General features: G+C 54.6%; 3 protein-coding genes across 4 annotated transcripts; 1 reads left to right on the forward strand and 2 right to left on the reverse strand.

Moving 5' to 3' along the window:
* Nucleotides 1-421: 421 nt before the first annotated feature.
* On the reverse strand, nt 422-1,597 carry LOC143398567 (noggin-like). Its single transcript, XM_076855432.2, has one exon. The coding sequence runs from the start codon at nt 1,595-1,597 to the stop codon at nt 698-700; it is 900 nt and encodes a 299-aa protein (XP_076711547.2). The 3' UTR covers nt 422-697.
* Nucleotides 1,598-4,155: 2,558 nt separating this feature from the next.
* Nucleotides 4,156-6,087, forward strand: Galr3 (galanin receptor 3). Its single transcript, XM_076855433.2, has 2 exons — nt 4,156-4,514; nt 5,319-6,087. The coding sequence occupies exons 1-2, from the start codon at nt 4,156-4,158 to the stop codon at nt 6,085-6,087; spliced, it is 1,128 nt and encodes a 375-aa protein (XP_076711548.2).
* An 8,964-nt stretch (nt 6,088-15,051) lies between these two features.
* On the reverse strand, nt 15,052-25,672 carry Ankrd54 (ankyrin repeat domain 54). Of its 2 annotated transcripts, none has more exons than XM_076853305.2 (8): nt 25,229-25,672; nt 22,879-22,926; nt 19,697-19,795; nt 17,578-17,649; nt 17,026-17,073; nt 16,827-16,951; nt 16,519-16,626; nt 15,052-16,179 (listed from the first exon to the last, which is right to left on the reverse strand). In XM_076853305.2, exons 1-8 carry the CDS (start codon nt 25,560-25,562, stop codon nt 16,105-16,107), a joined length of 909 nt encoding a protein of 302 aa, XP_076709420.1. In that variant the 5' UTR covers nt 25,563-25,672; the 3' UTR covers nt 15,052-16,104. The 2 variants fall into 2 exon arrangements, with proteins under 2 accessions (XP_076709420.1, XP_076709421.1); XM_076853306.2 differs by having other exon boundaries at nt 19,697-19,790; nt 25,229-25,317.
* Nucleotides 25,673-25,967: the final 295 nt, after the last annotated feature.

Genomic DNA, 25,967 nt, shown 5'->3' on the forward strand with positions numbered 1-25,967 from the left:
CCATTTCCTGTGTGTCCCAGTTTACCCTACTGTACAGAGAGGCTGTCACATTGTGATCTAGGCTCTTCCATTGCGCTCCTTCCCAGGCCTACTGCCTGACGATCAGCCGCCAGAGGGCGCAGCTATTTCAGGCTTGGGTCGCTGTGCGGTTGCCGTCTGCCCCGCCCACTTCAGACTGGCGGCCTTGGACTGCGGTGGTTACGGCGGCCGCAGGCAAGGCCTGGAGGGATGATATGAGGCTCCAAGGCCCCATCCTCCCTTCCCCGCCCCAAACGACTCGCCGCTCCCCTATTGGAGGTGCCAGCCTCTTTGCCACAGTCGCTGCCCCTGGTCTGCCCCTGATCCTACAGGCGTCACAGGATGAGGGGAGTGCCTGCATTGGGCTCAGGCTCCTGGGCTCACGGTGCTGGTGGGGGTGGGGACTGAGTTCTGAGTCAGTGCAGCTCCAGCTTCAGCGTGGCGTGGCCTTGGAAAGCTCGTAGTTTGCCTGGTGTGTCACATGGGAGGAAAGGCTCTTTGTCATTAACTCTCTGGCACCTCCAGCCCTGGGGGAGCTCTGGCCGGATCCTGAGGGTGCTTAAAGTTGAAATTGGGCCATTGTAGCCTACGTTCCGGAGGAGCTTGGGGCGGCTGCAGTTGTGCAGGAGGTCATGGTGCCCGAGGAGATCACGCTGCATGGCCAGCAGGTGTGACCACATCAGCGGCAGGAACACTTGCAGGCCGCCACTACGGGGTAGAGCACCTGGCGCCATGCGCACTGCTGCAGGGGGAGTGCCTGGCCTGGTGGCAGCCTGGGACTCAACCAGCAGTGCCAGGCCAGCAGCTTGATGTGCATGGTCTGTGCAGGCCGGCAGGTCATGCCAGGCGGCCAAGAACAAGCGGGAGGCGACTCATCGCAGTCGGTGTGGCGAACCCAGCGGGGCCAGAAAACGGGGCCCAGATCTACCCAAGACGAGGTGAGGCCACAGGAAGCGAGGTCCACCAGCCAGTGGCGCAGAATGCTTGCAGCCTCCCGCAGCTCCCAGGCGCCGCTGCTGGTGTTGGGCTCCCGGGCCGGCAGTGCGGGCAGCGGCAGCTCGGCAACCTCCCGGGCCAGCTGGCCGCGGTAGCGCTCCATGCTGTCGGCCAGCTCGCGGCTCAGCGTGCCCATCCGCCCCTCCCGGTGTCCGCCACGGTGAGGCTCCTCCTCCGTCATCCAGAAGGGATCATAGGAGGCGCCCAGCAGACTCAGCAGCCGATCCGGGCGCCTGTGTTTCGGCTTGGGCGCGTACTGGTAGTCGCCAACCGCCCGCGACAAGCCATAGGGCCGCGCAGGACCCGAGGGCCGGCTGCGGATCAGCTGCAAGTCGGCGTCCTGCGGGGCCCAGAGCTCTGGGGACCGCTCCCAGGACTCGTGGTCCACTTCCTGTTCGTCGGGCACCTGGTTGAAGGGCGCGGCCGTGAGTAAGGCCGTGAGCAGTAGCAGGAGCAAGGGGAGGAGGTGGTAGTAGGGACACCCTGAAGCTCCGGTCATGACCGCACGCCAGTCCTGCCTGCCCAGCCGCACTTTCCGTGGTCGCCTCTCCTCCTTCCTCTTCCCCTCCTCCCCTGCTATCATATCTGCTCAGCCCTGCCGTGCCAGAAGCCCTTGGCCCTAGTACTGCCAGCCCAACCCCCTGGAGGAGAGGCCTTGAGGGCAGGGGGCTCCCAAGGAGCCAGAGGCAGCTGGTCATGGATCTCAGGGGCTTTCCAACCGGTTCTGGGTGTTTTCCATGGACGCTAATACTGTCCATGATTCCAAAAAACCTACTGCACTAAGCCTAGAATCCTACAAATTCCCTTGATCAGGGATCATAAGATCCTACAATGCTAATTCGCTCAATCTCTATCTCCAAAATTTTGGGGATTCTCTACATCTGGAGTTGGTAATGCAGGGCTTCAGAGGCACCTCTGAGCCTTGGTAAACAGCCCTGGCCTCCTAGGAACTGATCCCAAGGTCTTCCCCAGCTCCTCTGGCCTCCAATGGAAGCCTCAGCTCTTCCAGCACTCTTTACAGTCTCCCCTCCCAGTCAGTTTCTAGAAAGACCCTTCCTGACTCAGGGCAAACTGCCTTCTGCCTCACCACACCTGTCCAATATGACAGCAACCTCCTGGTTATGAATCCAGTCCACTGCACTGCACCCCAGTGCATTTGGCTATGTGCCACTCCTCCAAGGGTCCAGGCCAGCACCCCATGAATCACATAGCCATTCACCTAGACCTTTTCACTTCTTTGGCTGTTGCCTGGAGAAGAGGCTCTGAGTAGGTCTCTCTCTCTCTCTGTCCATTTTTTTTTTTTTTTTTTTTTTTTTAGCAGCTTGATGTGCATGGTCTGTGCAAGCCGGCAGGTCATGCCAGGCGGCCAGGTCATAATAAACTTCTTTCAAAATAAAATGTGCAGGTCATGTCCCTGCTCTAGAACCTTCATTAGCTCCTTGTTACTCTCAAACTAAAGAGAAACTCTTAGGACAGTTTCCTGAACCATCTGGAACAAGTTTAGGGGAAATGGGTTTCTGGGGGTTCACAAAGGCCTGAGGAGGGGGTCCTACCTGAAGTTTGCAGGAAGGGTACTCATATACTGGCTTCCCAGCTCAGGAAAGCCCTTTAAGACTAGGAATTCAGACGGACCTGGTGGTGTACTCCTAAAATTCCAGCTACTCTGGAGGCTGAGAGGAGGATCACAAATTCAAAATCAGCCTCAGCAACTTAATGAGATCTTGTCTCAAAAAAAGTGTGTGTGTGTGTGTGGGGGGGGGGTGCTGGGTTGCAGCTCAGTGGATTTAATCCCTAGTACCACACACATGCACAAAGACTAGGAATCCTGTCCTTGCTTAGTATGGATTGGAGCAGAGAGGGGAGAGGAGAAGGGGTGGCGCCATCAGCAGGGCGGATGGAGGTGGGAGTGTCAGGAATGTGCTGGGCTCTGGGCACCAAGGGGTTAACTACAAAGCCAATCTCAGAGAGTGAAATCAATGGGTTACTCCCAGGAAAGAGAGAATGAGGCAGCAGCAACGCAGACAGGCAGAGAAGAGCCAGGCAGAAGAGCATGCCACCCAGGGGAGTCAGGGATTGAGCACAGGTGGCTGGTGGCTACTCTGGAGGGAGTGCCCAAGTCCGACTCTGCAGACGGGGGCAGAGGAGAGGAGGGGCCTTGAAGGCGAAGGGAGAAGTAGGAAGCAGACCTGTACCTGCAGGGAGGCACCAAGGGGAAGCCGCTGAGCCAGGAGGGCCCAGTTCCCAGGGCTGAGGTGGGTGCTGCCCATTCTGGGCTTGGGGGCTTGCTGCATGCTGGGTCCTGGGTGGGAGCAGATGGTGCCTTTCTTCCCTCCTCCCTGCTTCCCTACCCCAGCTCTTAATCCATTCCTACCCCGCTGTCCCAGCATGCAAGGGGATCCACAGGTAGCAGATGTGGGTTCCGGGATGGGGCAAGGATAGGTTGTCAGTGGTACCATTGTTACAGCCTCCGATGAGCACCCCAGCCTAGGAGCCAGGGTACGGGATGCACCCATGGTGTGCCATTCACCACCCTGTTCCCCCTCTGGGCCTCAATTTCTCCATGCTCAGAAAAGACCATATGGTTTTCCTACCTTTGCCCTCTTGGGGAATCTCACTAGACCAGACTCACCAATGACTTAGGGATGTCACACATTTTGCTGAGGCTACCAGCCTGAAGTCAGAGAAAGTCCTGAACCCATGTCCAAGGGTCTCCCCTGAGCTTCAGCGCCCCGTCAGGAAATAAGGGAAATATATCAAGCTCCTGGGATTGATGCTGCCCCTCCCCCATCTGCCATGTCTTCACCCTGTTCTGTCCGTCTTCATCTGCCTCATGAGTTGAAGGTGTCCGTCAATAACTCAGAGTCCTCTGCACCCTGGGTCACAGGAGTGTTCCATAGGAAACTGAGGAACTGCATCCCCCCACCACCAATGTGACTGTGCCAGGGACTTGCTCACACAGTGGGTCTCAGTGTTGACTTTTGGCTTTGCCCCTCTCCACCATTACCCATGAGCTTCCAGTCCAGGACACCTGGCCAGACCTAGGCTAGGGGAACTAGGGCCTCCAAGACAAGTGCCCAGAGCAGGGGACACACTGCCTGAGGACTCCAGCTTCTCTTCCCCAGGTGTCCATCTGATGGGGAGATGGCTGATGCCCAGAACATTTCGCTGGAGAGCCCTGGAAGCGTGGGGGCTGTGGCAGTGCCTGTGGTCTTTGCCCTTATCTTCCTGCTGGGCACAGTGGGCAATGGACTGGTGCTGGCGGTGCTGCTGCAGCCAGGCCCAAGCGCCTGGCAGGAGCCAGGCAGCACCACAGATCTGTTCATCCTCAACCTGGCCGTGGCTGACCTCTGCTTCATCCTGTGCTGCGTGCCCTTCCAGGCCGCCATCTACACGCTGGAGGCCTGGCTTTTCGGGGCGCTCGTCTGTAAGGCCGTGCACCTGCTCATCTACCTCACCATGTATGCCAGCAGCTTTACCTTAGCTGCCGTCTCAGTGGACAGGTGGGCTGTGCCTGGGGCCCAGCTGGGGAGGGAAGACCTGCACAGATTCTCACTGAACTTAGGAAGGAGAGAATGGGGGGCCGACAAGGGAGGTAGGAAGGAGGAAAGGAGAGCTCTCTGGGTCCCTGCAGGGCATGCCTAAGGGGACCATGCTGCCCCCCCCCCACCTCCACTATAGAGTCCAGGGGACATCTCTTCAGTCTCAAGAGTTGACATAGGAGGTGAAATTCATGGCAAAAGAAATTCTCAGTGTTTTAAGATATTTTGCAACTGATCATTCCAGGCCCTGGTCATGCTCACACCTGCATCAAATGGCTTGAAACTTGGGGTCAAATCCAGGCTCAGTGCCTAGCTGATAACCTTGGGCAATTACTTGTTTCACCCTTACTTGATTCCGATGTGAAAGAATTCTGGACATCTAAGAATTCATAAAGTCTAAGTGCATGCCAGTAATCTTAGGGCCTTGGGAGGCTGAGACAGGAGGATTGAAAGTTCGAGACCAACCTCAGCAACTTATCGAGGCTCTTATCTCAAAATAAAAAATAAAAAGGGCTGGGGGGTTGTAGCGCCCCTGAGTTTAATCCCCAACCCCCCAAAATTAAATAATATCGAAGGGCGATTGGGCCCTTGTTAGGTGTCAGACTTGGCTCTCAGCACGTAGTGTGATAGCGCCCTGGGTCCTCAGGATCCCCCCACCGTCAGTCCAGGAGCTCCAGGTCCACCCCGGCACAGGTCCCCTGCGCAGGGGCATGGACGCGGGCCGGCGGGGTAAGGCCGCCGCTGACCCCGCGCCGCCGCCCGCAGGTACCTGGCCGTGCGGCACCCGCTGCGCTCTCGGGCCTTGCGCACCCCGCGCAACGCGCGCGCCGCCGTGGGCCTGGTGTGGCTGCTGGCGGCGCTCTTCTCGGCGCCCTACCTCAGCTACTACGGCACGGTGCGCTACGGCGCGCTCGAGCTCTGCGTGCCCGCCTGGGAGGATGCGCGCCGCCGCGCCCTGGACGTGGCCACCTTCGCCGCGGGCTACCTGCTGCCGGTGGCCGTGGTGAGCCTGGCCTACGGGCGCACGCTGCGCTTTCTGTGGGCCGCCGTGGGCCCCGCGGGCGCGGCGGCAGCAGAGGCGCGGCGACGGGCCACGGGCCGCGCGGGGCGCGCCATGCTGGCGGTGGCCGCGCTGTACGCCCTCTGCTGGGGCCCGCACCACGCGCTCATCCTCTGCTTCTGGTACGGCCGCTTCGCCTTCAGCCCCGCCACCTACGCCTGCCGCCTGGCCTCGCACTGCCTCGCCTACGCCAACTCCTGCCTCAACCCACTCGTCTACGCGCTCGCCTCGCGCCACTTCCGCGCGCGCTTCCGCCGCCTGTGGCCCTGCGGCCGCCGCCGCCGCCACCGCGCCCGCTGCCCTGCGAGCGCCCGCCGCGCCCTCCGGCGCGTCCGCCCGGCGTCTTCGGGCCCCGCCGTCTGCCCCGGGGGCTCTGGGCCTCGCGGGAGGCTGCCGGCCGGGGGCGGCTGGAGCCGGGAGCCCGCCCGCCTTGGAGAGGCCGGGGGAGCCCTGTGTGCCCGAGGACCCGAATAAACCTTGCCTTCCTGGACTCTGCCGGTATCTGTCCATCCGTCTGTCTGTCGGGCCGTTCCCTGTAGGGCAAGACGCCACTGGGCTAGGGGACCGGGCCAAGGCCAAGAGCCCTTTGAGGAGGCGCTTAGAGGGTGGCAGGACTTATCTAAGCTCCACAGCAGAGCCGCGGCAGTGAAAATGTCCCGCCCTGGCCCTGTCCAGAGCCAGCCAGGCAGGAGAGCAGTCCTGCTACCCATCCATCTGGCCCCACCTTTCAGGCCCTGCTTCCTCCATCGTCTGTACCAGCCCCTTCTCTGTCTCAAAACCTGTCCTAAGTAACTGGATACTAGCAGTTAACAGCGAATACTTACAAGCTCTACATTCTTTATTAAGACAGCCTTACAAGGTAAATAGGGTTAGCCTCATTTTACAACCACGGCAATCAAGGATCAGAGAGGCTTAGTGATCTGTCTGAGGTCACATATCTAGTGTTTGGTAGAGTTGGACTCAAGTCCATGGCTGTCTGACCTTTTCTACTACGTGGGCTTCCTTTTCTACTTCCGGGGCCTCTCCTCTCCATTTCCGTGCTTCCCAGTTTTTCTCGGTTCTTCCTACTTCACTTTCCAAACCTGCAGCTCCCCAGCTTCCCACAGCTGACTGGATGCTCTCAAAAACTCTGAGAGCTCCCAGTTTTTTTCCTTGAGAGTCTTCTGTAGCAGGTACCATGGCACATGTCTGTAATCCCAGCTGCTTGGGAGGCTGAGGAAGGAGGATCTCAAATTCAAGACCAGCCCCAGCAACTTAGTGAGGTCCTATATCAAAATAAAAATTAAAGACGGCTGGGGCCTGGTAAAGTGTTTACCCAACATATGTGAAGCCTTGGGTTCAATAGCCTACAGAGAGAGAGAGAGAGAGAGAGAGAGAGAGAGATCTGCTTGGCTACTCAGGCAGCAGGGCCAGTCAGTCCTGGGGCCATTCCCTGGCCCAAACATCCTGCAGTATTCCTTTAGCTCCTCAGTGCTCCTTACTTGCAGCCCCAGCTGGCCTCCCGCAGTCATGGCTGCCCTGTGGCCCCTCCCTCCCTGTCCCCACATGCAGTGGGGAAGTCTGTGGCTGTAGAAACCACTAATTAACCAATAAATCAGTCTTGATGGTTCTAAAGCTGCCCCTTCTTCCTCCCTCCCCACACATCAATAATGTTTATTAGCTTTGGGATTGAGGCCTGAGGCCCTGCGGCTTCCACGTCTCCCCACTATTTATACGTCCTGGCTGCTGGGACATCCAGGAAGGATCTTCCCTGACAAAACACAGCTGCCATGTCTCCATCACTGCCTGCCGCCTGCCACAGACCCAGTGGTCACAGCGGCAGCGGGAGTCTGAGGCCAGGTGGAGGAGCCACGCTTCCAGGGCCTGGCCCAGGCTCCCGCACCAAGCCGGCACTCTTCCCCCACGAGTCTGCCTAGGTGCCCGCAGCTGACTCCGGACAGGCAGTTGGGGTGTTTCCTGGAGGCAAGGGGTGGGATGCTGCCTCCACAAAGCACCCAGTGTGACTGAGCCATCATCCTGCCCTCTCCTGTGCCTCACCAACCCTGGCAGGAAAGGGAGAGCATCTCCATTTTCAAAAAGAGAGCTGGTGGGGCCAGGGCTGTAGCTCAGTGGCAGAGCGCTTGCCTAGCATGTGCGAGGCACTGGGTTTGATCCTCAGCACTGCAAAAATATTTAAAATAAATAAATAAAGGCATTCTGTCCATCTACAATTACAATAAATAAATAAATAAATAATAAAAGAGAGAGCTGGGGCACAAGGAGTGGGATAATATGACCAGGATATTAAATAGAAAATGAATTACAGGGCTGGGATCCAACTAGGCCTGAGGGATCACTGCAGGGCAGCCCGGGCAGCCTCAGCAAAACAGGGAAGGGTAACAGACAAGGTTCACTGCACCACAGACCGTGGGTGCCCGCAAAGTTGACGTGGGAACCAAGTGTCCTAGGTTGGGTGGCAGCTGCACAGCTCTATGTTGGCATGAACAGGTGCCTGGGATGGACAGGAGACCAGATCACCTGGCCAGAGGGCAGCCAGACTGGAGTTGGGTCCTGCAAGAAATCCCGGAAAGGAGCTGGTCAGAGCAACCCTCTGCGGTGGCCCTGGGTTCTGAGACTGTGCTCAGCTGGTGAGAGCAGTTGTATGGCCCAGGGCCCTGGCTGGCAGTCTGAGATCCCCTGGTTCTGGGGATTGAGGTCTCTCTGGCCCAGTGAAGCCACATGGAGGTCCAGGTCCCCAAGTAGCAGAGGACTGTGCAGCCTGACACATGGCAACACACAGCAGATACTTGATACAGGAGGACAGGGGCACCTGGGAAGGAAGGCTTGACCCTGACCTTCTTTCTCTTCTTGATCCTCAAAACATTTGAGGCTTGGGAGAAGACAGAGACAGCCTGCACTCACCCTGGTCCCTGGACGTCCAAATGCCGAAGAAAGGACAGCCCAGTAACATGGACACACCCTGTTCTGAAAGGGCTCAGAGTGGGGAGCCTGCCTTCCTGGGCTGTGCGAGCAGGAATCCCATAGGTGACATTTAACATGCATTTTTCAGGAAGGAGGTGGGAAAGGCGCACCAGGTGGGCAGCAACCAGCACAAGGCAGGGGGCTCAGGAGCAATAAGTGGGCTCGTGCAGTAAAAGCAGGGGGTCAGCAGGGGAGGCACAGAGGGCATGTGGGGAAAGCAGGCTTCCGGGAGGGGAGGTGCCCCCGAGAGATGCAGCTCAGAAAGCTGCAGGGTTGCTGGGGACAGGCTGGGAGGAAGGATACCAAGGTCCGTTCTGAGCCCTAGGTGGGAAACCAGCTAGTCCTGGGCCAGGCTGGGAAATTATTTTTGCCACGGATGTGGCAGGAAAGTGGATGGCCTGCCGCTGGGCTTGGAGTTGGCTCAAGCGGCTCCTGGGTTTGCTTCAGGGGGTGATGAAATGCCTGGAAGAGCAGATGGTTGAAACAGCTTGGCCAGGAGAGCTGCGGCTCCCCCAAGCGCAAGGGAAGCAGTGGCGCTGGGGAAGGGGTTCAGTGAGCCCTGGCCTCTGCTCCTGAGGGCCCAGGAGAAGGACCTGGTCTAGGACCTGCCAAGTCCATGGCTGAGCCTGGAGCATCTCAGGGATCCAGAAGGAGCAGCCATTTTCTCTTCCCTCCCTTCCTTCCTCCCTCTCTCCCTTCCTTCCTCCCTCCCTCCCTTCCTTCCTTCCTTCCTTTTCTTTCATTTTGTGTTTCAGCTCTGGGGATTGAACCCAGGGACACTTTGCCACTGAGCTTCATCCCAAGTTCTTTTTTCTTTTCTTTTCTTTCTTTTTTTTTTTTTTCTTGAGACAGAATCTCACCTAATTGCCAAGCCAGCCTCAGCCTCCAGAGTCTCTGGGACTTCAGGTGTGGTTTCTACAGCCACAGACTTCTCCACCGCATTTGGCGACAGGGAGGGAGGGGCCACAGGACAGCCAGGACTGTGTGCCCAGCTAAGGGCCCTTCTTCTTTTGGTCCTGGGGATTGAACCCAAGGGCACTTAACCACAGAGCCACATCTCTAGCCCTTTCTAAGATTTTATTTAGAGATAGGGTCTCACTGAGTTGCTTAGAACCTCACTAAATTGCTGAGGCTGGCTTTGAACCCACAATCCTCCTGCCCCAGCCTCCCGAGCTGCTGGGATTACAGTGTGCGTCACTGCTTCCAGCAGGAGCCCTGTATAAGGGAGGGAGGTTTGGATTCTGCAGCCCTCTTGCTTTCCTGTGTGTGCAAACTTCTCAGGGAGGAGCCCAAAGCGCTCATATCTGGACACCCCCGGGGTGTGTCCGGGGGTTATGGAGCCCTGGAGAGGCCTTACCCTGGTGGCCCAACAAAAAAGACCCTGGAGGTGCCCAAATCCAGCCTTGAAGTGGAAATTCATCAGGGCAGATGGGAAGGAGGAGACAAAACAGGAACTGGGCTGCCTGGCATCGGGCCAAGGACAAGGTAGGGGAGCCCCACAGCCCACAGAGGGGAGGTGGGAGAGGTGGGGAGGATTCATGGAGGACTCTAAATCTAATCTGAAATGGAGGCCATACTTTGTCCTGAAGGCAATGGAGAGCCATTGAAAGTTTGTAAACCAGAGTGACTTGATAAGATTTAGGGAAGTGCTTCTGGCTGCCAAGGCTGATTTTCATGGGGTGGCAGAGCAGAGAGAGACATGGCAGGGAGACCAGGCAGGAGGCTGGGTGAGAATCCAGAGAGATGAGATCACCAAGGATATGGCCGTGGGGGGCAGTGAGAACAGGTGAGTCGACCACTTAGGAGGTACAATGCTTGGAGCCTGGTGACAGCCAGAGGACAAGGAGAGAGGGGTCCTAGGTGACACCCAGACTTTTGGCTTGGGCTACCGGGGGTGGCTAAGGGGGAAAATTGGGGGGAAGATGATGAGCTTCGTGGGACAAGTGGAGACCCAGGGGCCTGGGTGACATGCCAGGGGTATCTGTGTGCATACTTACCAGGTGTGAGGCCTATGTGTAGCCCTGAACTTGGGTCTCATCTGTCTTAGAATTTGAAGACAGACAAACTGAGACTCTGAAAGAGCCAGGATGGTGGGGCTGGGGTTTTAACTTAGGTTTGTTTGACTTGGGGGATGATCTTTAAGGGAGCAGTGGCAGAAGAGCCCCCCCAACCCTGTGTAGCGACCATGGCAAGGCTACCCTTGACCCTGGCTAGGGCAGGTAAGGGGAGGGCCCTGGAACAGCCTTGTTAAGCAGCCCTGCTGTGGCTGGCAGGAACAGCACCATTTATTAGCCTGGAGGTGTTGCTGGGAAACAAATACCAATTAACACCCTGAAGTTCTCCATTAATCTCCTCAGCCCTGATGAAGGTCTCATTTGTGAGCCACTGGCTGCATGCAGAATGGTGTGGGTGGGGGCAGGCAGAGCACAGGTGAAGCTGTTTCTGGTTTAAGGACTCCAGCTGTTGGATTGAGCTTTTTTTTTGGGTACTGGGTATTGAACTCAGGGGCACTCCACCACTGAGCCATATCCCCAGCCCTATTTTGTATTTTACTTAGAGGCAGGGTCTCACTGAGTGGCTTAGCGCCTCGCCGTTGCTGAAGCTGTCTTTGAACAACTCACGATCCTCTGTCTCAGTCTCCTGAGCCACTGAGATTGCCGGTGTGTGCCACACACCCAGCTAATATTTAATTTTTAACTTTAATTGTGCAAATAAATAGAAATGGAAAACCACATTCAAATCAGCTGTGAAGGAAGGGCAAGCCCTGAACAGAACTCCATGAAAACCCACAAGAGCCGCTCCCTGGACGCATGAAGGAAGTGGGACACCACGGGGAGGGGCTCTCAGCCTCCAGAGAAGCGCAGGCCCACAGGTCTCCCCTCCAGCCACAGGTGAGGTGCAAGGAGGGCAGGGGCGGGGGGCTGCTGGCTATTGGGAGCCTGGTTCAGGAGTCCTCAAGGTCAGTTCCCCTCTTAGGAAACAAGGATGAGTCCAAAATGCCTGGGTGACACTTGAGGCACAGGCAGGGGACAACATCCCCAGGTCTTTTATATTTTATTTTGCAACAGGGTCTCCATAAGTTGCCAACTTAGCCTTGAATTTGGGATTTTCCTGCCTCGGCCACCCAAGTAGCTGGGATTCCGGGGAGCGCCACATGCCCAGCCTGAGGCATTTGCTTGGTGCCAAGTTAAGTGGCCTGTGTAGCGGGGGGTGAGGCTGCAGCAGGAGGAAGGGAGCCAGCACCAGGGTGGAGTGCCTCTGGGTGTTCTGAGGCTGCCCAGCCCCCCTGGTCCTCTGGTGGTGGTGTGCTAGGAAGCTCTGGCTCAGGGAACCTGGGCCTGGGAGGCCAGCTCAGAGCCAGGATCGTATGGGGGAAGCACTGGAGCCATGCTCTGTTGGGATCCTGGTTTCTGCACTTTCTAGCTGTGACTTCCCTGGGTCTTAGTGACCTGCAGAATTGAGCTCTGTCTGAGCGGAGTCTTATCAGAGGCGCTGGGGATGCATCCAGAGGCGAACCTTCACCTGGGGGCTCCCAGTCTGTTCATCCTTATCCCATGGAAGCCCTTGAGTCCAACTGAGGAGACTCAACCCATCGCCTCTGCCCACTGGGCAGATCTATCCCCAAATGCCTGTGTGACATGGACCAACCCCCTGGGCTTCCAAAGCCACAGAAATTTGCCAAGTTCACATGGGTCAGAGTGGCTGTTCTGTGGGCACAGCACAAGAGAGTCCTGGAGTCCTCATCTGGGGTGCCAGGCAAGACCCCTTTACCAGCCCCCTTTACCTACCTGCCCAGCCTGTTTTCTCCTCACAATGTGAGCTGGTCACATCTTCTTGCAGGCCCCAAGGTCCAGTGTGAACTTCGGGGCTAGCATGGGAGCTAGGGGCTGTAATACCCAGAGCGAGGGACTTTTTTTGGGGGGGCGGGTACTGGGGTGAGAACCCAGGGGCACTTAAACCACTGAGCCACATCCCAGCCCTTTTTTAATATTTTGTTTAGAGATAAGGTCTCCCTGAGTTGCTCAGCCTTGCTAAGTTACCGAGGCTGGCTTTGAACTCACAATCCCCCTGCCCCAGCCTCCAGAGTCACTGGGGTTATAGGTGTGCACCCCAGGCCTGGTGAGGGACTTGGTTGGGATTTCCCCAGACACAGTCCGCCTCCTTAACCCAGGGTGGACTCCATGTCTGACGCAGTCTGGGGAGCAGAATGTTCTGGTGGGGAGGACTTTCTCAAGGGGGGCTTTATCCCAGACTGAGGTCACAGCCGGAGCTGGCGCACTGGGTTCCTGCTCTGGGGTAAAGGATGCATCTAGCCCCCAGGGTGGAGGTGACAGCCTGCCTTATCTGCTTTTTGCCTGTGGGGAAACTTCAGACCTCAGGACCTAGCCAGCCTCTCAGCCTACTGGGTACCTAGGCCTGGCTCAGGCTGTCCTTCTCCCACCTACCAAAGATCATCAGGGACCACTCCAGATGCAGCCCAGCTCCGTCACCTCATATCATCCTCTTTCCCCAGGTGACCGGTGCCTGCCTTGTCCCCTGAGTATGGGGTGTCATGTGCTCAGGGAAGGGTCAGACCCTCCCTCTCTGGGAACACTGAATGATCACAGGGACAGGGATTCACTTAGCACAGTCCAACAGTCCCCACCAAGTATGTCCCAGAAGCACTGGGGACCCTAGGATTTGGAAACCTGGCAGAAAGAATGCTCAACCTGGCCCAGGCACCTCTGCCTGACCTCAAGCCAGTTCCTTTCTCTCTTTCTTCCAAGATGAAGGATACATAAAATGGTGACAACATCTTATTGTAAATACTAAACCAAAGGGCTTGGATAAAGGGCACAGAGTAACTCAACAAATGTCACCCTGCATGTGAGCAAATGTCACCCTGCGTGTGACAGGGCTCTAGAGGCCAACATGGTGGAAACAGTGGGGACTTCGGGGTGGATCAGGTTCTAGCTCCAGCAACCTGGTGGGGTGACCCTGGCAAACCTGCTTCCCTCTAAGCGGCAGCAAGGCCACCTAGAGCACTGCCAGCTAGGACACAGGGCTCACACGGATGACCTAGGGGTGAGGCAGTCTTCACCAGAGGGGGCTCAGCTCCTGCGGAGCTCCTTTCTGCTCCACCCACTGCCATGAGGGCAGCAGCTGCAGGGCAGCTGGCAACCAACTAACTGAGGACACCCTCCGCCAGGCCGCGTGCTCTCCTGCCCGCCCTGCCCAGCACTCGGGACCACTTGGGTGTTTTCTGACTCACTCCAGTGTCTGGAGCCGACTTCATCTGGCTGGTTTTTCAGACAGATTTGAAGTTATCGGAAATATCCTGGCTGGGATATTTCTGGCAAGGCTGGCCAGCTGGCTGTTGAGTGTTTATTGACTGACTTCTCAGGCCCTCTGTCACCCTCTGCATGGCGTGTGGCTGGAAGGGGAGGGACAATGACAGGTGTTGCCTAGGGCTCCAGGTGGAAGATGCAGCAGGAGGTCTGCCCTGGTGTCCCTGCTGGGCCTGGCTTGTCAGGGCCCAGGACTTCGAGGGGTCAGTCACTCCCTGTGTCAGTCTGTCCTAGGAATGTGCCCAATCTCCTGGGGCAGTCTCGTGGTCCTAGCACACGCGATTCTGCAGGTACAAGGTGGTGTCACTGGTCTCAGGCCTGTCTGCGCAGCCTACAGGAGGGCTCGTGCCTTCCTAAGGGCCCCCTAACTGAACCTCCTGCACCCGAAGTTCAGCGGCCTTTGTGCTTCAACTCTGTGGAATGGTCAGCCTGGGGGGAGGAGGCCTAGAGAAGCTGGGACCAAGAAAGGGCCCCGCTGACTGAGGTCCACTCCCTCTTGCCCTGCCCACCCTGAGCCATGGCCAAGGTCCAAGGGGAGCCCCTGGAAAAAGGCAAGCTCACTGCAGAGTGTCACCTGAATGTAGAAGGGAGAAAGGCCACTCCCACCACAACTTGACCCCTGGATTCACTGTGCTTGCAGCAGCCTGAGATCCATGGAAACCTAGTGTTCCCCCTCCCCCCGCCCACCTCCCCTGCTGGGGACAGCAGCACCCTGACTCCCTGGCCTTGCCAACATGGGCTTTGGCTTCTCCCACAGCTTGCTGGGGGCAACCCTGGGCTTGGCCAGTACCTCACACCCCCTTTCCTCCAGGGTCTGAGGAGCAGCTGAGTCCTAGAGTTCAATTCAGACCTGAAGCACACCAAGCTGGGGCCTCTGAAAGTCGTCAGGGCTTCTAATCTGGCAAGAGGGCAAGTGGGCAGGCCAGACGAGCTGTGGCCTGATCACCTGAAGTTGTGGCCAAATGCCTCCTTGGAGGGGGCAGGCCAAGAGGCCTTTGGTTTCCTTACAGCACATCCCTGCCTCAAGGGGCCCTGCCTGCGCCTGTCCACAGTGGGGTGGGGCCTGGAGGATGAAGGCCTCTGGGGTTTGCCGAGCCTTGGCTACCGCCTACAGCACTGGTGTCGGGACCCTGCAGCAAGTCACACACACTGAGCAAAGAATGCAAATTTATTCTCTTATAGTTCTGGAGGCTGGAATCTAAAATCAGTCTCACTGAATTAAAGTCCAGGTGTCAGCAGCGCCATCCTTCTGGAAGTCTGGGGGAGAGTCCATGGCTTCTGGAGGTGGCCTGCATTCCTTGGCTTGTGACTCCTTCTCGACTCCTTCCCTCTTCAAAGTCCTGCTTCCGTCAGCACACCCGCTTGCTCTCACCTCCTGCTTCCCTCTTACAAGGGTCTCTGTGATGGTACCCGGCCCACCTGGGTGGTCTGGGATCACTGCTCTCGGTAAAGACCCTGGACTTCATTGCACCCATGAAACCTGTCCGCAGGCTCCTGACCTGAGGCCTGGGCACCTTGGGCTACCATCAGCTTAGGACAACCAGGCTGCAGAACCGTCTTACCTTCCTGGTGTTTCAGTGACCGAGGGGGCAAGGAGTGGAGATTTTTTTGCTCTGGGTTTGACAAGGTCCTTCCTAACCTTGTTGGATGTCACCAACCCTCTGTTCCAACCAGAAAACTCCCTGCACTGTCTCCTTGTAAGTTGGGATGAGCCTAAACCTAAGCACCAGAAAAAGGTACAGGGACAGACAAGGGCATCTGTGGAGCCTCCTGGCCGGGGGGTGCCTGAGGGTGCCTGCCCCAAGTCAGCTGATGGCAACAAGCCCGAGGCTGGGAAGGTGCATAGAGAAGGCTCCGCCTTGGGGCCAGACAGGGCCCTGGGAGGCCCTGGGATGCGTGAGGCCCACCAGGACAGCACGAAGGGCCAGCGTGTGTGTGTGTGGCTGCAGAGCTGGCCGGTGCCGTGGGCGCTGGAGCAGCAGCTAGGGGCTGTGGTCCCGGCCCTCAGAGATGGGACAGAGACTGTGGTTGGGAGCAGTTCTGAGGTCGTGGGGAGAACATCTCTGCCCCTGGCCTCTGAGGGCGAGGGCAAATCCTCACCAGAGAAGTGTAGCTCAAAGTCCCAGAAACCGGGCTTTTCTTTGTAATGAGAGATCAGAGGGGTGGGGGGCAGTGGCAGAACAGGAAGCGGGGGCCTCCCTCGCTACCTCCTCTCCATGTTCTGCATCTGCAAACTGAGGGAGGTGAAGCTGGCCAGGAGGTCGGTCACTTCATCCACCTGTAGGAGGAGACCCAGGCTCTGGTCCAGGCGCCAGGCTCCCTGGCCTCCCGGTACCACAGGCTCCGCCCTGGGCATGTCTTTCCTCCCAGGGCACCTAGGCTTCTCTTGACTATGGAACAATTTACCAAGGGCTCGATCCTTGACACTAGGTGGCCTCAGGCTGCCACCAAGAGCATGGCTGGGGAACACATCCCAGCCATTGCACCTTCAAAGGAAGGGGACGAGGCTGGGAGGGGCATGGCAGGCTGTGACCACAGGCACAGCCTCTCTCTGATACCAGGGTCTGGCGGCCTTGGAGCAGCGCTGGACGAGGGCTGGACCCCTAAGGGTGCTCACCTGCTCTTTGGTGCTCGTCATCTGGAGGCGGTTGCAGAGGTCGTCCAGCCGCTCCCGCTGTTCGTGCCGCCCCAGGCGCTCCAGGTACTCCCTCAGCATGTGGATGATCTGGAAAAGGGGGGCCGGCTGAGCCACCTGGCACCCCGACCTGGGTTCTGCTGCCAAAGGCACCGGAGAGCAGGAGCCTCCTGGGGCTAACGCGAGATGGTCCAGGAGCCCGGAGGCCAGAGGCAGGGTGTCTGTGGTGAGCAAGGCCTTGCCCAGGGCTTGCGCAGGGCCTTGGACTGGGCACAGGAGGCCAGGCTCACCTGCTTCACCTCCAGCCGCACGGCCTCCAGGCACTGGGAATGGCCCTCCTGCAGGATGTTCAGCTTCGACTTGGCCAGGTGCAGGGGCGTGCGGCCAGCTCGGTCCAGGGCATCCACACGGGCTCCTGGGGGGAGAGGCAGAGGTGAGCACACTGGGGGTGAGAGTGAGGGAGGAGGGGCAGGAGAGGGGACCACATACCTCCTCGTAGCAGTGTGGTGATGACAGGGACATGGTTGGTGCAGGCCGCTGAGGAGGAACAGAGACGTCAGAGCGGGAGCACTGGGTGCAGGGGTCAGGGCTGTGGCTTCAAGTGAGCCTGTGCCAAGCTGTAGCTCCCACAAGGTGTCCCCAGGGCAGCCGATGGGCAGCACTCGGCAATCCAGCCCACCTCCCTCCCTGTGCGGCTGGGGAAACGGAGGCCTCACAAGCCACACGTCAGCAGCAAGGCCAGAGCGAGGCCAAGGCCTCCCAACACTCCCACAGGTGCTGCTGGCAGGTCAAGGCTGCTACATGGGCTCTGCCAAGGGCATCGCCAACTGCAGAGGGACTCGATGTTCTTCGGAAGACAGGCTGCTGGGAAGTGGGGCCTGGACGCTCAGGTTGTCCCCTGATGCTGGGAGCCAGCAGGACCCCAGACCATCTCAGGAGCCTGTCTGTGCTACACAGGGTCTTTATTGTTCTTCTTCTTGGTTACATGTGACAGTAGGATGTATTTTAATACAGGTGTCTTGAAGACACTTGAGGACTTACCCAGGTGCAGCGGCGTGTTTCCCAGCCCATCTCGCTGGTTGGGGTCAGCCCCGTGGTCCAGGAGCAGCTGCACTAGAAACAGGAAAACCCAGGGAGCTGTCAGCGGCTTCCCCGCCCTGGACCAGTCCCCTCGGCTGGCTGTGGCTCACTCAGTGCGGGATGCTGAATTTGCAAACCCAGTTCCCTATGTTGTTTCATTCATTCATTTTATCACCACTCAATGGGTTCACGTGCAGGACCCTCAGATCCGGGAACTCAAGATCCCAGGAGGGCCCCTTAGCACCCACAGGTGCAAGGGGGCTATTTTTAGGGGTCAGGAAGTTACTAGAGAAGGCTGCCCACGTCATTTTCTTCTCTTCCCTTAACCAGGTGCCACAGTGAGAAATAGGCCAACTGAGGATGCTGAGCTCAGTGAATGACATCCCCTCCTGACAGTCTCGGGTCACCTCAGGGGTGCCTGTGGAATTGCCAGGGTTTGCTAGTTACCCTACTGGATACCCAGGAAGGTCAACTGGGTCCAGGACATTGTGTGGGAGCACTGGACTGAGCCTCACACCATACACAAAAACTAATTCCAGAGGTACCATAGACCTAACTGTGAGAGGTGGAATAGCCCGGCTTCTAGAAGAAAACCAGAGAATATCTTCATGACCCTGGGATAGGCTAAGATTTTGTAAAAATCAAAAAAATACTAAACATAAAAAAACAAAAGACTGATCAACTAGATTCATTAAAATTAAGAACTTGTGTTCATTAAAAGATACCACTCATGGCTGAAGATATAGCTCTGTAGGTAGTGGTATATGCTATGTGCATGCTTGTGTTCCTAGAAGCTTGGGAGGCTGAGGCAGGAGGATTACAAGTTCAAGGCTAGCCTCTCCAACTTAGGGAGACCCTGTCTCAAAATAAACAGTAAAAAGTGCTAGGGATGTAACTTGGTGAAAAAGCACCTGGGTTCAATCCTAATATCTACCCATTCCCCCAAAAAAGATACCACCCATAGAAGGGAAAGGTAAACTCAGAGAGAAGGGCACTAATAGTGGATACATACCTAGAATATAGAAAGAATGCCTAAAATTTTTTAAATAAAATTATATCATTTTTAAAAAATGCTGAGAATAAAATTTCATATAAAAATGTCTAAACTTGTTTAGAAAATAGACAAAAATACTTGAACAGATGCTTCACATGAGAGGACCTACAAATGGCCAGTAAATACATAAAGAGGTGCTCGACATTACTGGTCAGCAGGGAAATGCAAATTAAACCACTGTAAGCTGTTAAAATTTAAAAAGAACTGGCAGTAAGCATGAGAAGGGAGGGGGACAATGTGGGACACTGCTGGCAGGAGGGGGAGGGGGGCTGGGATGTCCACTTTAGGGAAAAGTTTGGTATGTCCACCCTGGTGCTTCCACTCCCTCTCCAGGGCTTGCACCCTGCAGAGTCAAACACTCACAGCCACCGAATGCAAGTACGAGAATGTCTGCGGCAGCTTTATTCTCAATAGCCCAGACCTGGAACCATGCACATGTCCATCAACAGAACAGGTGAACTGGGGAAGAGCACACAGCCAGGTAGTAACCAGAACGAGAAAGGACAAGTTACTGACCCGCACAACATTTGTGCCTGGATGAAGCCCCAATGTAACTTTGATTGAGGGTGTGTCCAGAGGAGGGCCCGCTGTGTGCTTCTGTTCATGTGAAATTCAAAAGCAGCCCAGCCCAGCCCGGTTGGCAGGGAACGGGGTCTAGACGGTGTGAGAGCGCGGTGGGGTCTAGACAGGGTGTGGGGCTGCCAGAAGCTGAGACAGCTGATGACTGGACACGGGGGTGGACACGGCACGGTTCATTGTTTGAAGCTGCGCCACATTTAAAACCAAAAACAGCCGTCCTGCTGCCTCCCTGAGGAAAGCTGCCAGTTGTCTAGGGCTCTGTCCCCGCCAGCGGACTCCTCCCTCAGAGTCACTCATGGTCCTTCCCCATCTGGCAGTGCTGGTTCCACAGGTGAAGGGGCAGGGGACTGTGGTGCCAGGTTCCTTCCTGTCCAGTTCCCCCTGTAGCCTCCCTGTGCAGGTGGCAGCTCCCCCCACCGCCCAGTCCCAGGCCCTCCCAGGACTCACCAATCTGGTCATTGCCGTTACAGGAGGCAAAGTGGAGAGCCGTGCGGCCCTTGTCGTCAGCTGCACAGGGATCGGTGCCATCTTCCAGCAGCTGCTGCACTGACACCACCAGGGTGGGGAGGAAGGGGACAGCAGCAGTGTTAGTTGAGCTCCAATCCCCAGGGGGTAGACAGCAGTGCTAGGGTCCCTCCAGACAGTGCTTAGGGCCTTGCTAAAATATCTGAGGCTGGCCCTGAACTTGCAGCCCTCTTGCCTCAGCCTCCTAAGTACTGGGATTATAGGTGTGTGTGACTACACCTGGTGAGATATTTGCATTTTGATAAAACAAATGGTTACACAGACTATGTTTATAATACACAAAATATTATGTGGGCTACAAAAAAGTGTACATAGCCATTTAAACCCGTAAAGAAAATTTTTTTTTTTTTTTTTTTTAGTTTTAGGTGGACACAATATCTTTATTTTATTTTTATGTGGTGTTGAGGATCGAACCCAGTGCCTTGAGCATGCCAGGCAGGTGTGCTACCACTTGAGCCACATCCTCAGCCCCCCAAAAGAAAATTTCTATGCACAGAAAAAGGGACTGGACAGATACCAACAAAATATTTTTCATTTATTATTTATTTTTTTAGTTGTAGTTGGACACAATACCTGTATTTTATTATTTATTTTTATGTTGTGCTGAGGATTGAACCCAGTGCCTCACATGTGCTAGGCAAGCGCTCTACCTGAGCCACAATCCTGGCCATCATCAAAAATGAACAGGGTGTGTGTGTGTGCGTGCACGTGCGCACTGCTGGGGTTGTGGCTCTGCAGTAAAGCACTCACCTCGCACGTTTGAGACCCTGGGTTCGATCCTCAGCACCACATAAAAATAAATAAGCAAAATAAAGATATTTAAAAAAAAAATGAACAGCAGGGCTGGGGCTGTAGCTTATGTAAAGCATCTGCCTTGTATGTGTGTGAGGCACTGGGTTTGATCCTCAGCACCACATAAAAATAAATAAAGATATTGTGTGTCCATCTACAACTAACAAAATATATATAAAAAAAAGAAAAATTATAAAAAAAGTGAACAGCAATCAGATCCATTGCTAACAGTATGGATATTTTTCTTGTATGTTTTTATAACTTCCGAAACATTTTAAGTGCAGCTGTTATCTTCATCCTCAACATACTTTAAGTGATCAGGAACTCATAGAAAATCATTTATGACTTCACAATAACAACAGGATATAAACTGTATGTTCATTATAATTGTTAAATTTTATAAAACCCAACATGTTCAGAACGAACAGAAATGCTCACCATGAATGCCATGAAAATAATGGTGAAGCCAGGCGCGGAGGTGCAAATGGTAATCCCAGCTCAGAGGCTGAGGCAGGAGGATCACAAGTTCAAATCAAGTCTCAGCAATTTAGCAAGGCCCTAAGCAACTTAGCAAGACCCTGTCTCTAAATACAATATTAAAAAACAAAAAAAAAGGGCTGGGATTGTAGCTCAGTGGTGGTTGCTTAGCACATGTGAGGCGCTAGGTTCAATCCTCGGCACCACATAAAAATAAATAAATAAAATAAAGGTATTGTGGTATTGTGTCTGTCTACAACTAAAAAGAAGGGTAGGGGCTGAGGATGTGGCTCAGTGGTTGAGTGCCCCTGGGTTTAATCCCTGGTACCAAAGAGAAAAAAAAAAAGTAATGGTGAAAAACACCATTGAGTCCTTCAGGTAAATCTAACAGGCTCTGAATGGAAAATTACAGAATTTCTATCAAAGTACTCAAACCACCTGATTTAAGATGGACTGAACTTTCTGTGGGAGGTGAGTGTTATTAAACATTCTCTGGTCATACACTGGAGATACTAAAAACACAATGGTTACTGTTTTTCATTGAGGAACTATCTTAGGTTGCTGCTTGAATATTCCAAAATATTAAAGTTCATGGAAAAAAGACCAAAGTGAAGAGAGTTGAAACCCCTCCAGTTGCTAGACCTGCCGATCACTGCTGTGCCAGAAGCAGGGGGAGTGTCTGAAGCCCGTAGGGGAACACCTGCCCTCACACCTGCTGTGAGTGGGTGCCTGTGACCCACAGTTCGTCATCGGTGCTCACAGTTGAGCTGCTGACCACAGCATCCTACCACCAAAGCAGAATGATGTGCAGAATAATGGTCCCCCAAGATGCCCCATTCTAATAATCCCTAGAATTTGTAGATGTTAGGTGTCCAAAACGACTTTGCATATTTGACCAAGGCTGAGGACCTTGAGATGCAGGGATTATCTTGGATTATCCAGGTCTAATCTAATCACCTGTGAGTCCTTAAATCAGAATCTTTCCCTGCTTCAAGCATCAGAGAACCTGCAGGGTTAGAAGGACTCTTCTTAGCTGGAGCTGGAGACATTAGAAGAGACTTCAAAGCAAGGACCTTAGAGGCCCCCAGGAGCTGGAAAAGGCAGGGAAACACGTTCTCCCCAGAACCTCTGGAAAGAGATACAGCCCAGCTGGCACCAGATTTTAGCCTGGTCAGTGAGACCCGGGTTGGACTGCTGACCTATGGAGTTACATGAAAATACATTCATGTGACTTAAGCCACTAAATTTGGGTACTCTGTTAAAGCAGATAGAAAACTAATGCACCACTTTCCCCTGACTCACAGGGAGAATTAAGCCAGTGGACACAGTTAACTTCTTCTGTCCTAGAAGCTGTCTAAATGCCTTCCACGCTGCTGCTGCTGCTGCCACCACCTAGTGAATGCAGAAGAGCAGTCCCCTGAGTCCTGTGAGGGCCTTGCCCACGCCTTGTCAACCACACAAGTTGATCTGAGGACCACAGTCTTATGGAGCAGCTGAAGGTGGCAGATGACACTTGGCAGGTAAGTTCACTCCTATTAGCCTGAAGTTCAAAACAGATCCTGCTCTGGCTGAGAGTTGTGCTGGGTGCAAAAGCAGACGTGGTCCCCAGCAACAGGGGACCCACAGGGTGTTAAGATGCCATGATCAGGCAGTTCCAGGTGACAAGGAGCAAAGGGAGTGAGAACTTAAGCTGTCTTACTTTCTTCAAAATGACTACAAAGCCAGAGAACGAATAACCGGCCAACTGGCGGTGTCTTCCCAGGTTTTGATTCCTGGCCCTTCCCCTCCCTAGCAGTCCACAGGTCCCTGGAGCTGGACCCACAGCACACACTCACCTGTTTCCACATCGTTGGCATTGGCAGAGTCCCTCAGTCTCTTCAAAGCTGTGACGAGAATAAGAAATGCTCATTAAAAAAAAAGTCATGACTTACAAGGAGGGCTTACTAGTTTTCCTTCTTAATTCATCCTTTAACTACCACAGTATCTAAAGGAAACAGCGGGCACAGTGGCGCATGCCTGTAATTCCAGAAGCTCAGGAGGCTAAGGCAGGAGGATCTCGAGTTCAAAGCCAGCCTCAGCAATTTAGTGAAACCCTAAGTAACTCAGAAAGACCCTATCTCTAAATAAAATATAAAAAAGGCTGGGGGGTGTGGCCCAGTGGTTAAGGCCCCCTGAGTTCAATCCCTAGTAACAAAAAGAAAAAAAAAAAAAAAAGGGAAGTAAAGGTGCCAGGGTACACAACACCACACGGGGAACAAGGAGAAACTTGAACTGCACCTCAGCAACAGCAAAGGCCACTTTGTGTAGCAATTCTGGCTTTTGGGTTTGACATTGAGTGAGCTGGTTAACACCCCATGGCCTTTCCTCATTCTATCATCTGCAAAACAAGGGTGAGTTGCCCTGCAGCTCAAAATGGCTGCAAATGCAAAATGAGGTGATTTACATGGAAGTTCTTGGGAACTGACTACACCAATCATCTTCTATTCCCCTCCCCAAACAGGTCATTCCCAATGACTTACCTAAATTTGGTAATTCCCAAATGGAAACATACTCCCCTTTAATGATACTACTTCTATATTAGAGCTAATAGAAATCAATGCCTTCATCATCAGAGAAATAATCGAAAAATTGCAACTCAGATATAACAAATCCTTACATCCATGTAGTACCTCATAATATATATAGCTCCTTTTTTTTTTTTGGTACCAGGGATGGAACCTAGAAGCACTTAACCACTGGGCCACATTCCCAGCCCCCTTTTATTTTTTATTTTATTTTTAAAATATTTATTTTTTAGTTGTAGTTGGACATGATAATCTTCATTTTATTTTATGTGGTGCTGAGGATCAAACCCAGGGCCTTGCACGTGCTAGGCGAGCACTCTACCACTGAGCCACAACCCCAGCCCCTATTTTTTATTTTAAGACAGGGTCTCACTGGGTTGGTTAGGGCCTGGCTAAGTTGCTAAGGCCGGCCTCGAACTTGCAATTCTCTTGCCTCAGCTCCATGTCAATGGGATTACAGATGTGCACCACCATGTCCCGCACTTCTTTAATTTTCATAACACCAACAAATGGGTTAATCATAGCTTATTTGAGGAGATCTTAAATATCGATATTATTACTCTCAGGGCCTGGTTTCAGTGTCATTCAGAAAAGGTAGAAGACAATATGGTAGACATCTGAGAGTGGGAGTTTTGAGTGTGATTGACCTGGGTTCTAATATCAGCACAGGCACTTTCTATGTGACCTGGAGGAAGACAAATTTCTCTGATCCTCATCACTAAAATGGTCACAATTTCTGTTTCTCAAAGAGTTCTAGTGAGGATTACAAAGAATCAGTCAAGAAGGTCTATCTGATCTAATACATCTCATTATGAAGATAAGAAAGTCAAATGGTCAGAGGGTCACTATACATGGGTCAAAAATGTAGGATTTAGGGCTGGGGATATAGCTCAGTTGGTAGAGTGCTTGTCTCACATGCACAAGGCCCTGGGTTCAATCCCCAGCACCAAACACACACAAAATATAGGATTTAGGAGCCGGGATGTACTCAGTGGTAGACAGCCTGCCTCAAGGCGCTGGATTCCACCTCCCAGTGCTACAAAAAATAAATAAATGATCATGTGTGACCCCAAGTGTTTAGCACACAACAAAGCCGGGATAAGAGCTATACATTCGGTACCTTACTTGGCTCTTGCAACATTCCTGTCAAGCAGGTATTATACCCATTTTACACATGGAAAACCGAGGCTGGAAAGGCCTGTAGTTTGCCCAAAAGGCTGAGTGTGGTAGAGGAGTCCAATCCAGGTCTGTGCACTTAAGCAAGCAGGTACAACCTAGCTGTAGGCTCTAGCCTCCCCTCTCTCTGATGATGAAAGTATTCTCAGAATCCCGTATTATTATCTACTAATAAAACCCGCAGTCGTGGAAAATCTCCTCTCAGGAATTATCAAGTGCGGGGAGTCTGGAGAGACCGGCTCCGAGCAGGAAGACTTTTTTAGAAAAAGTCCTTAGCAGCTATAATAATTATTATCAAAGGAGACCGAAGGGCTCTAAACCAGCCGTCGGAGGACTCCAAACTGCCGGGAATGGGGAGTCGGAGGTCGGTTCTAAGGGGCCAGTAACTCGCTCCAGGTCCCCCGCGACGAGCGGCTGGGCAGAGCCGGCCGCTCGCGCCGCTCACCGTGCACCTCCTTGCCGGTGGGCCCGAGCCGGCGGTGGGGCCTGGCGGCGCGCCTGAGCCGGCCGGCGGGGATCTTGCAGCGCAGCTCATCGCGCGGCTCCGCGTCCTGCTGCCACAGGACGTGGAGGTAGCGCAGCGGGGACTGGGCCCCGTCGGACGCCCGGCCCGGGAGGCCTGGGAGGCCCGCGCCGCCGCCCAGTGCAGACCCGAAGTCGGCGAAGGAGAAGAGGCCCTCGGCTTCCGTCAGCGGCTCCGGCGCCACCGCGCACTCGCCATCCGAGCTCGAGCGGCCCGAGCGCGGACCGTCGTCCGCGCCCCCGGCGGCGGCTGCCATGGTAACGGCTCCGCACGGGCCTGGCCGCTGGAGCCTCGTTCCCGACCGACCAACGGACCCAGTTCCCTCCGCCCTAAGTCTCGCTGTCAGCGAGCGAGCAGGCGGGCCGGGCCTGCAACCACGGCAACCGGGCGAGGGGAGGGTTCACAAGCTGGAGCTCTTGGACCAATGAGGATCCTTCCAACCTGCACCTCCCAGCCAATCGGGCAGAGAGGGCATAGTACGAGCAAGATAATTGGACGGGATTTCCAGCAACATGACTGGCGGATATAAGAACCAATCATAAATTTGAAAGCCTAGGGCCCCCGCCGTCTGTACCTACCGGAGCCAATAAACTGGCGAGGTTTTTAAGACCCTCTTCCCCCCACCCCATTTCCCCTGTCGTAACCTGGAAAAGAAAGCGGC

This window comes from Callospermophilus lateralis, chromosome 4 (assembly GCF_048772815.1).
Source record: "Callospermophilus lateralis isolate mCalLat2 chromosome 4, mCalLat2.hap1, whole genome shotgun sequence".
NCBI lineage: Eukaryota > Metazoa > Chordata > Mammalia > Rodentia > Sciuridae > Callospermophilus > Callospermophilus lateralis.

Bases quoted from the DNA above. Each gene is read 5' to 3' on its own strand.
- LOC143398567 (XM_076855432.2), bottom strand. From the start codon at position 1,597: ATGATAGCAGGGGAGGAGGGGAAGAGGAAGGAGGAGAGGCGACCACGG.
- Ankrd54 (XM_076853305.2), bottom strand. From the start codon at position 25,562: ATGGCAGCCGCCGCCGGGGGCGCGGACGACGGTCCGCGCTCGGGCCGC. The intron at 22,927-25,228 runs GTGAGCGGCGCG...TTCTCGTCACAG, and splicing joins CACCGGCAAGGAGGTGCACG to CTTTGAAGAGACTGAGGGAC. The intron at 17,650-19,696 runs GTGAGTCCTGGG...TCCTGTTTCTAG, and splicing joins TAACGGCAATGACCAGATTG to TGCAGCTGCTCCTGGACCAC.
- Galr3 (XM_076855433.2), top strand. From the start codon at position 4,156: ATGGCTGATGCCCAGAACATTTCGCTGGAGAGCCCTGGAAGCGTGGGG. The intron at 4,515-5,318 runs GTGGGCTGTGCC...CGCCGCCCGCAG, and splicing joins GCTGCCGTCTCAGTGGACAG to GTACCTGGCCGTGCGGCACC.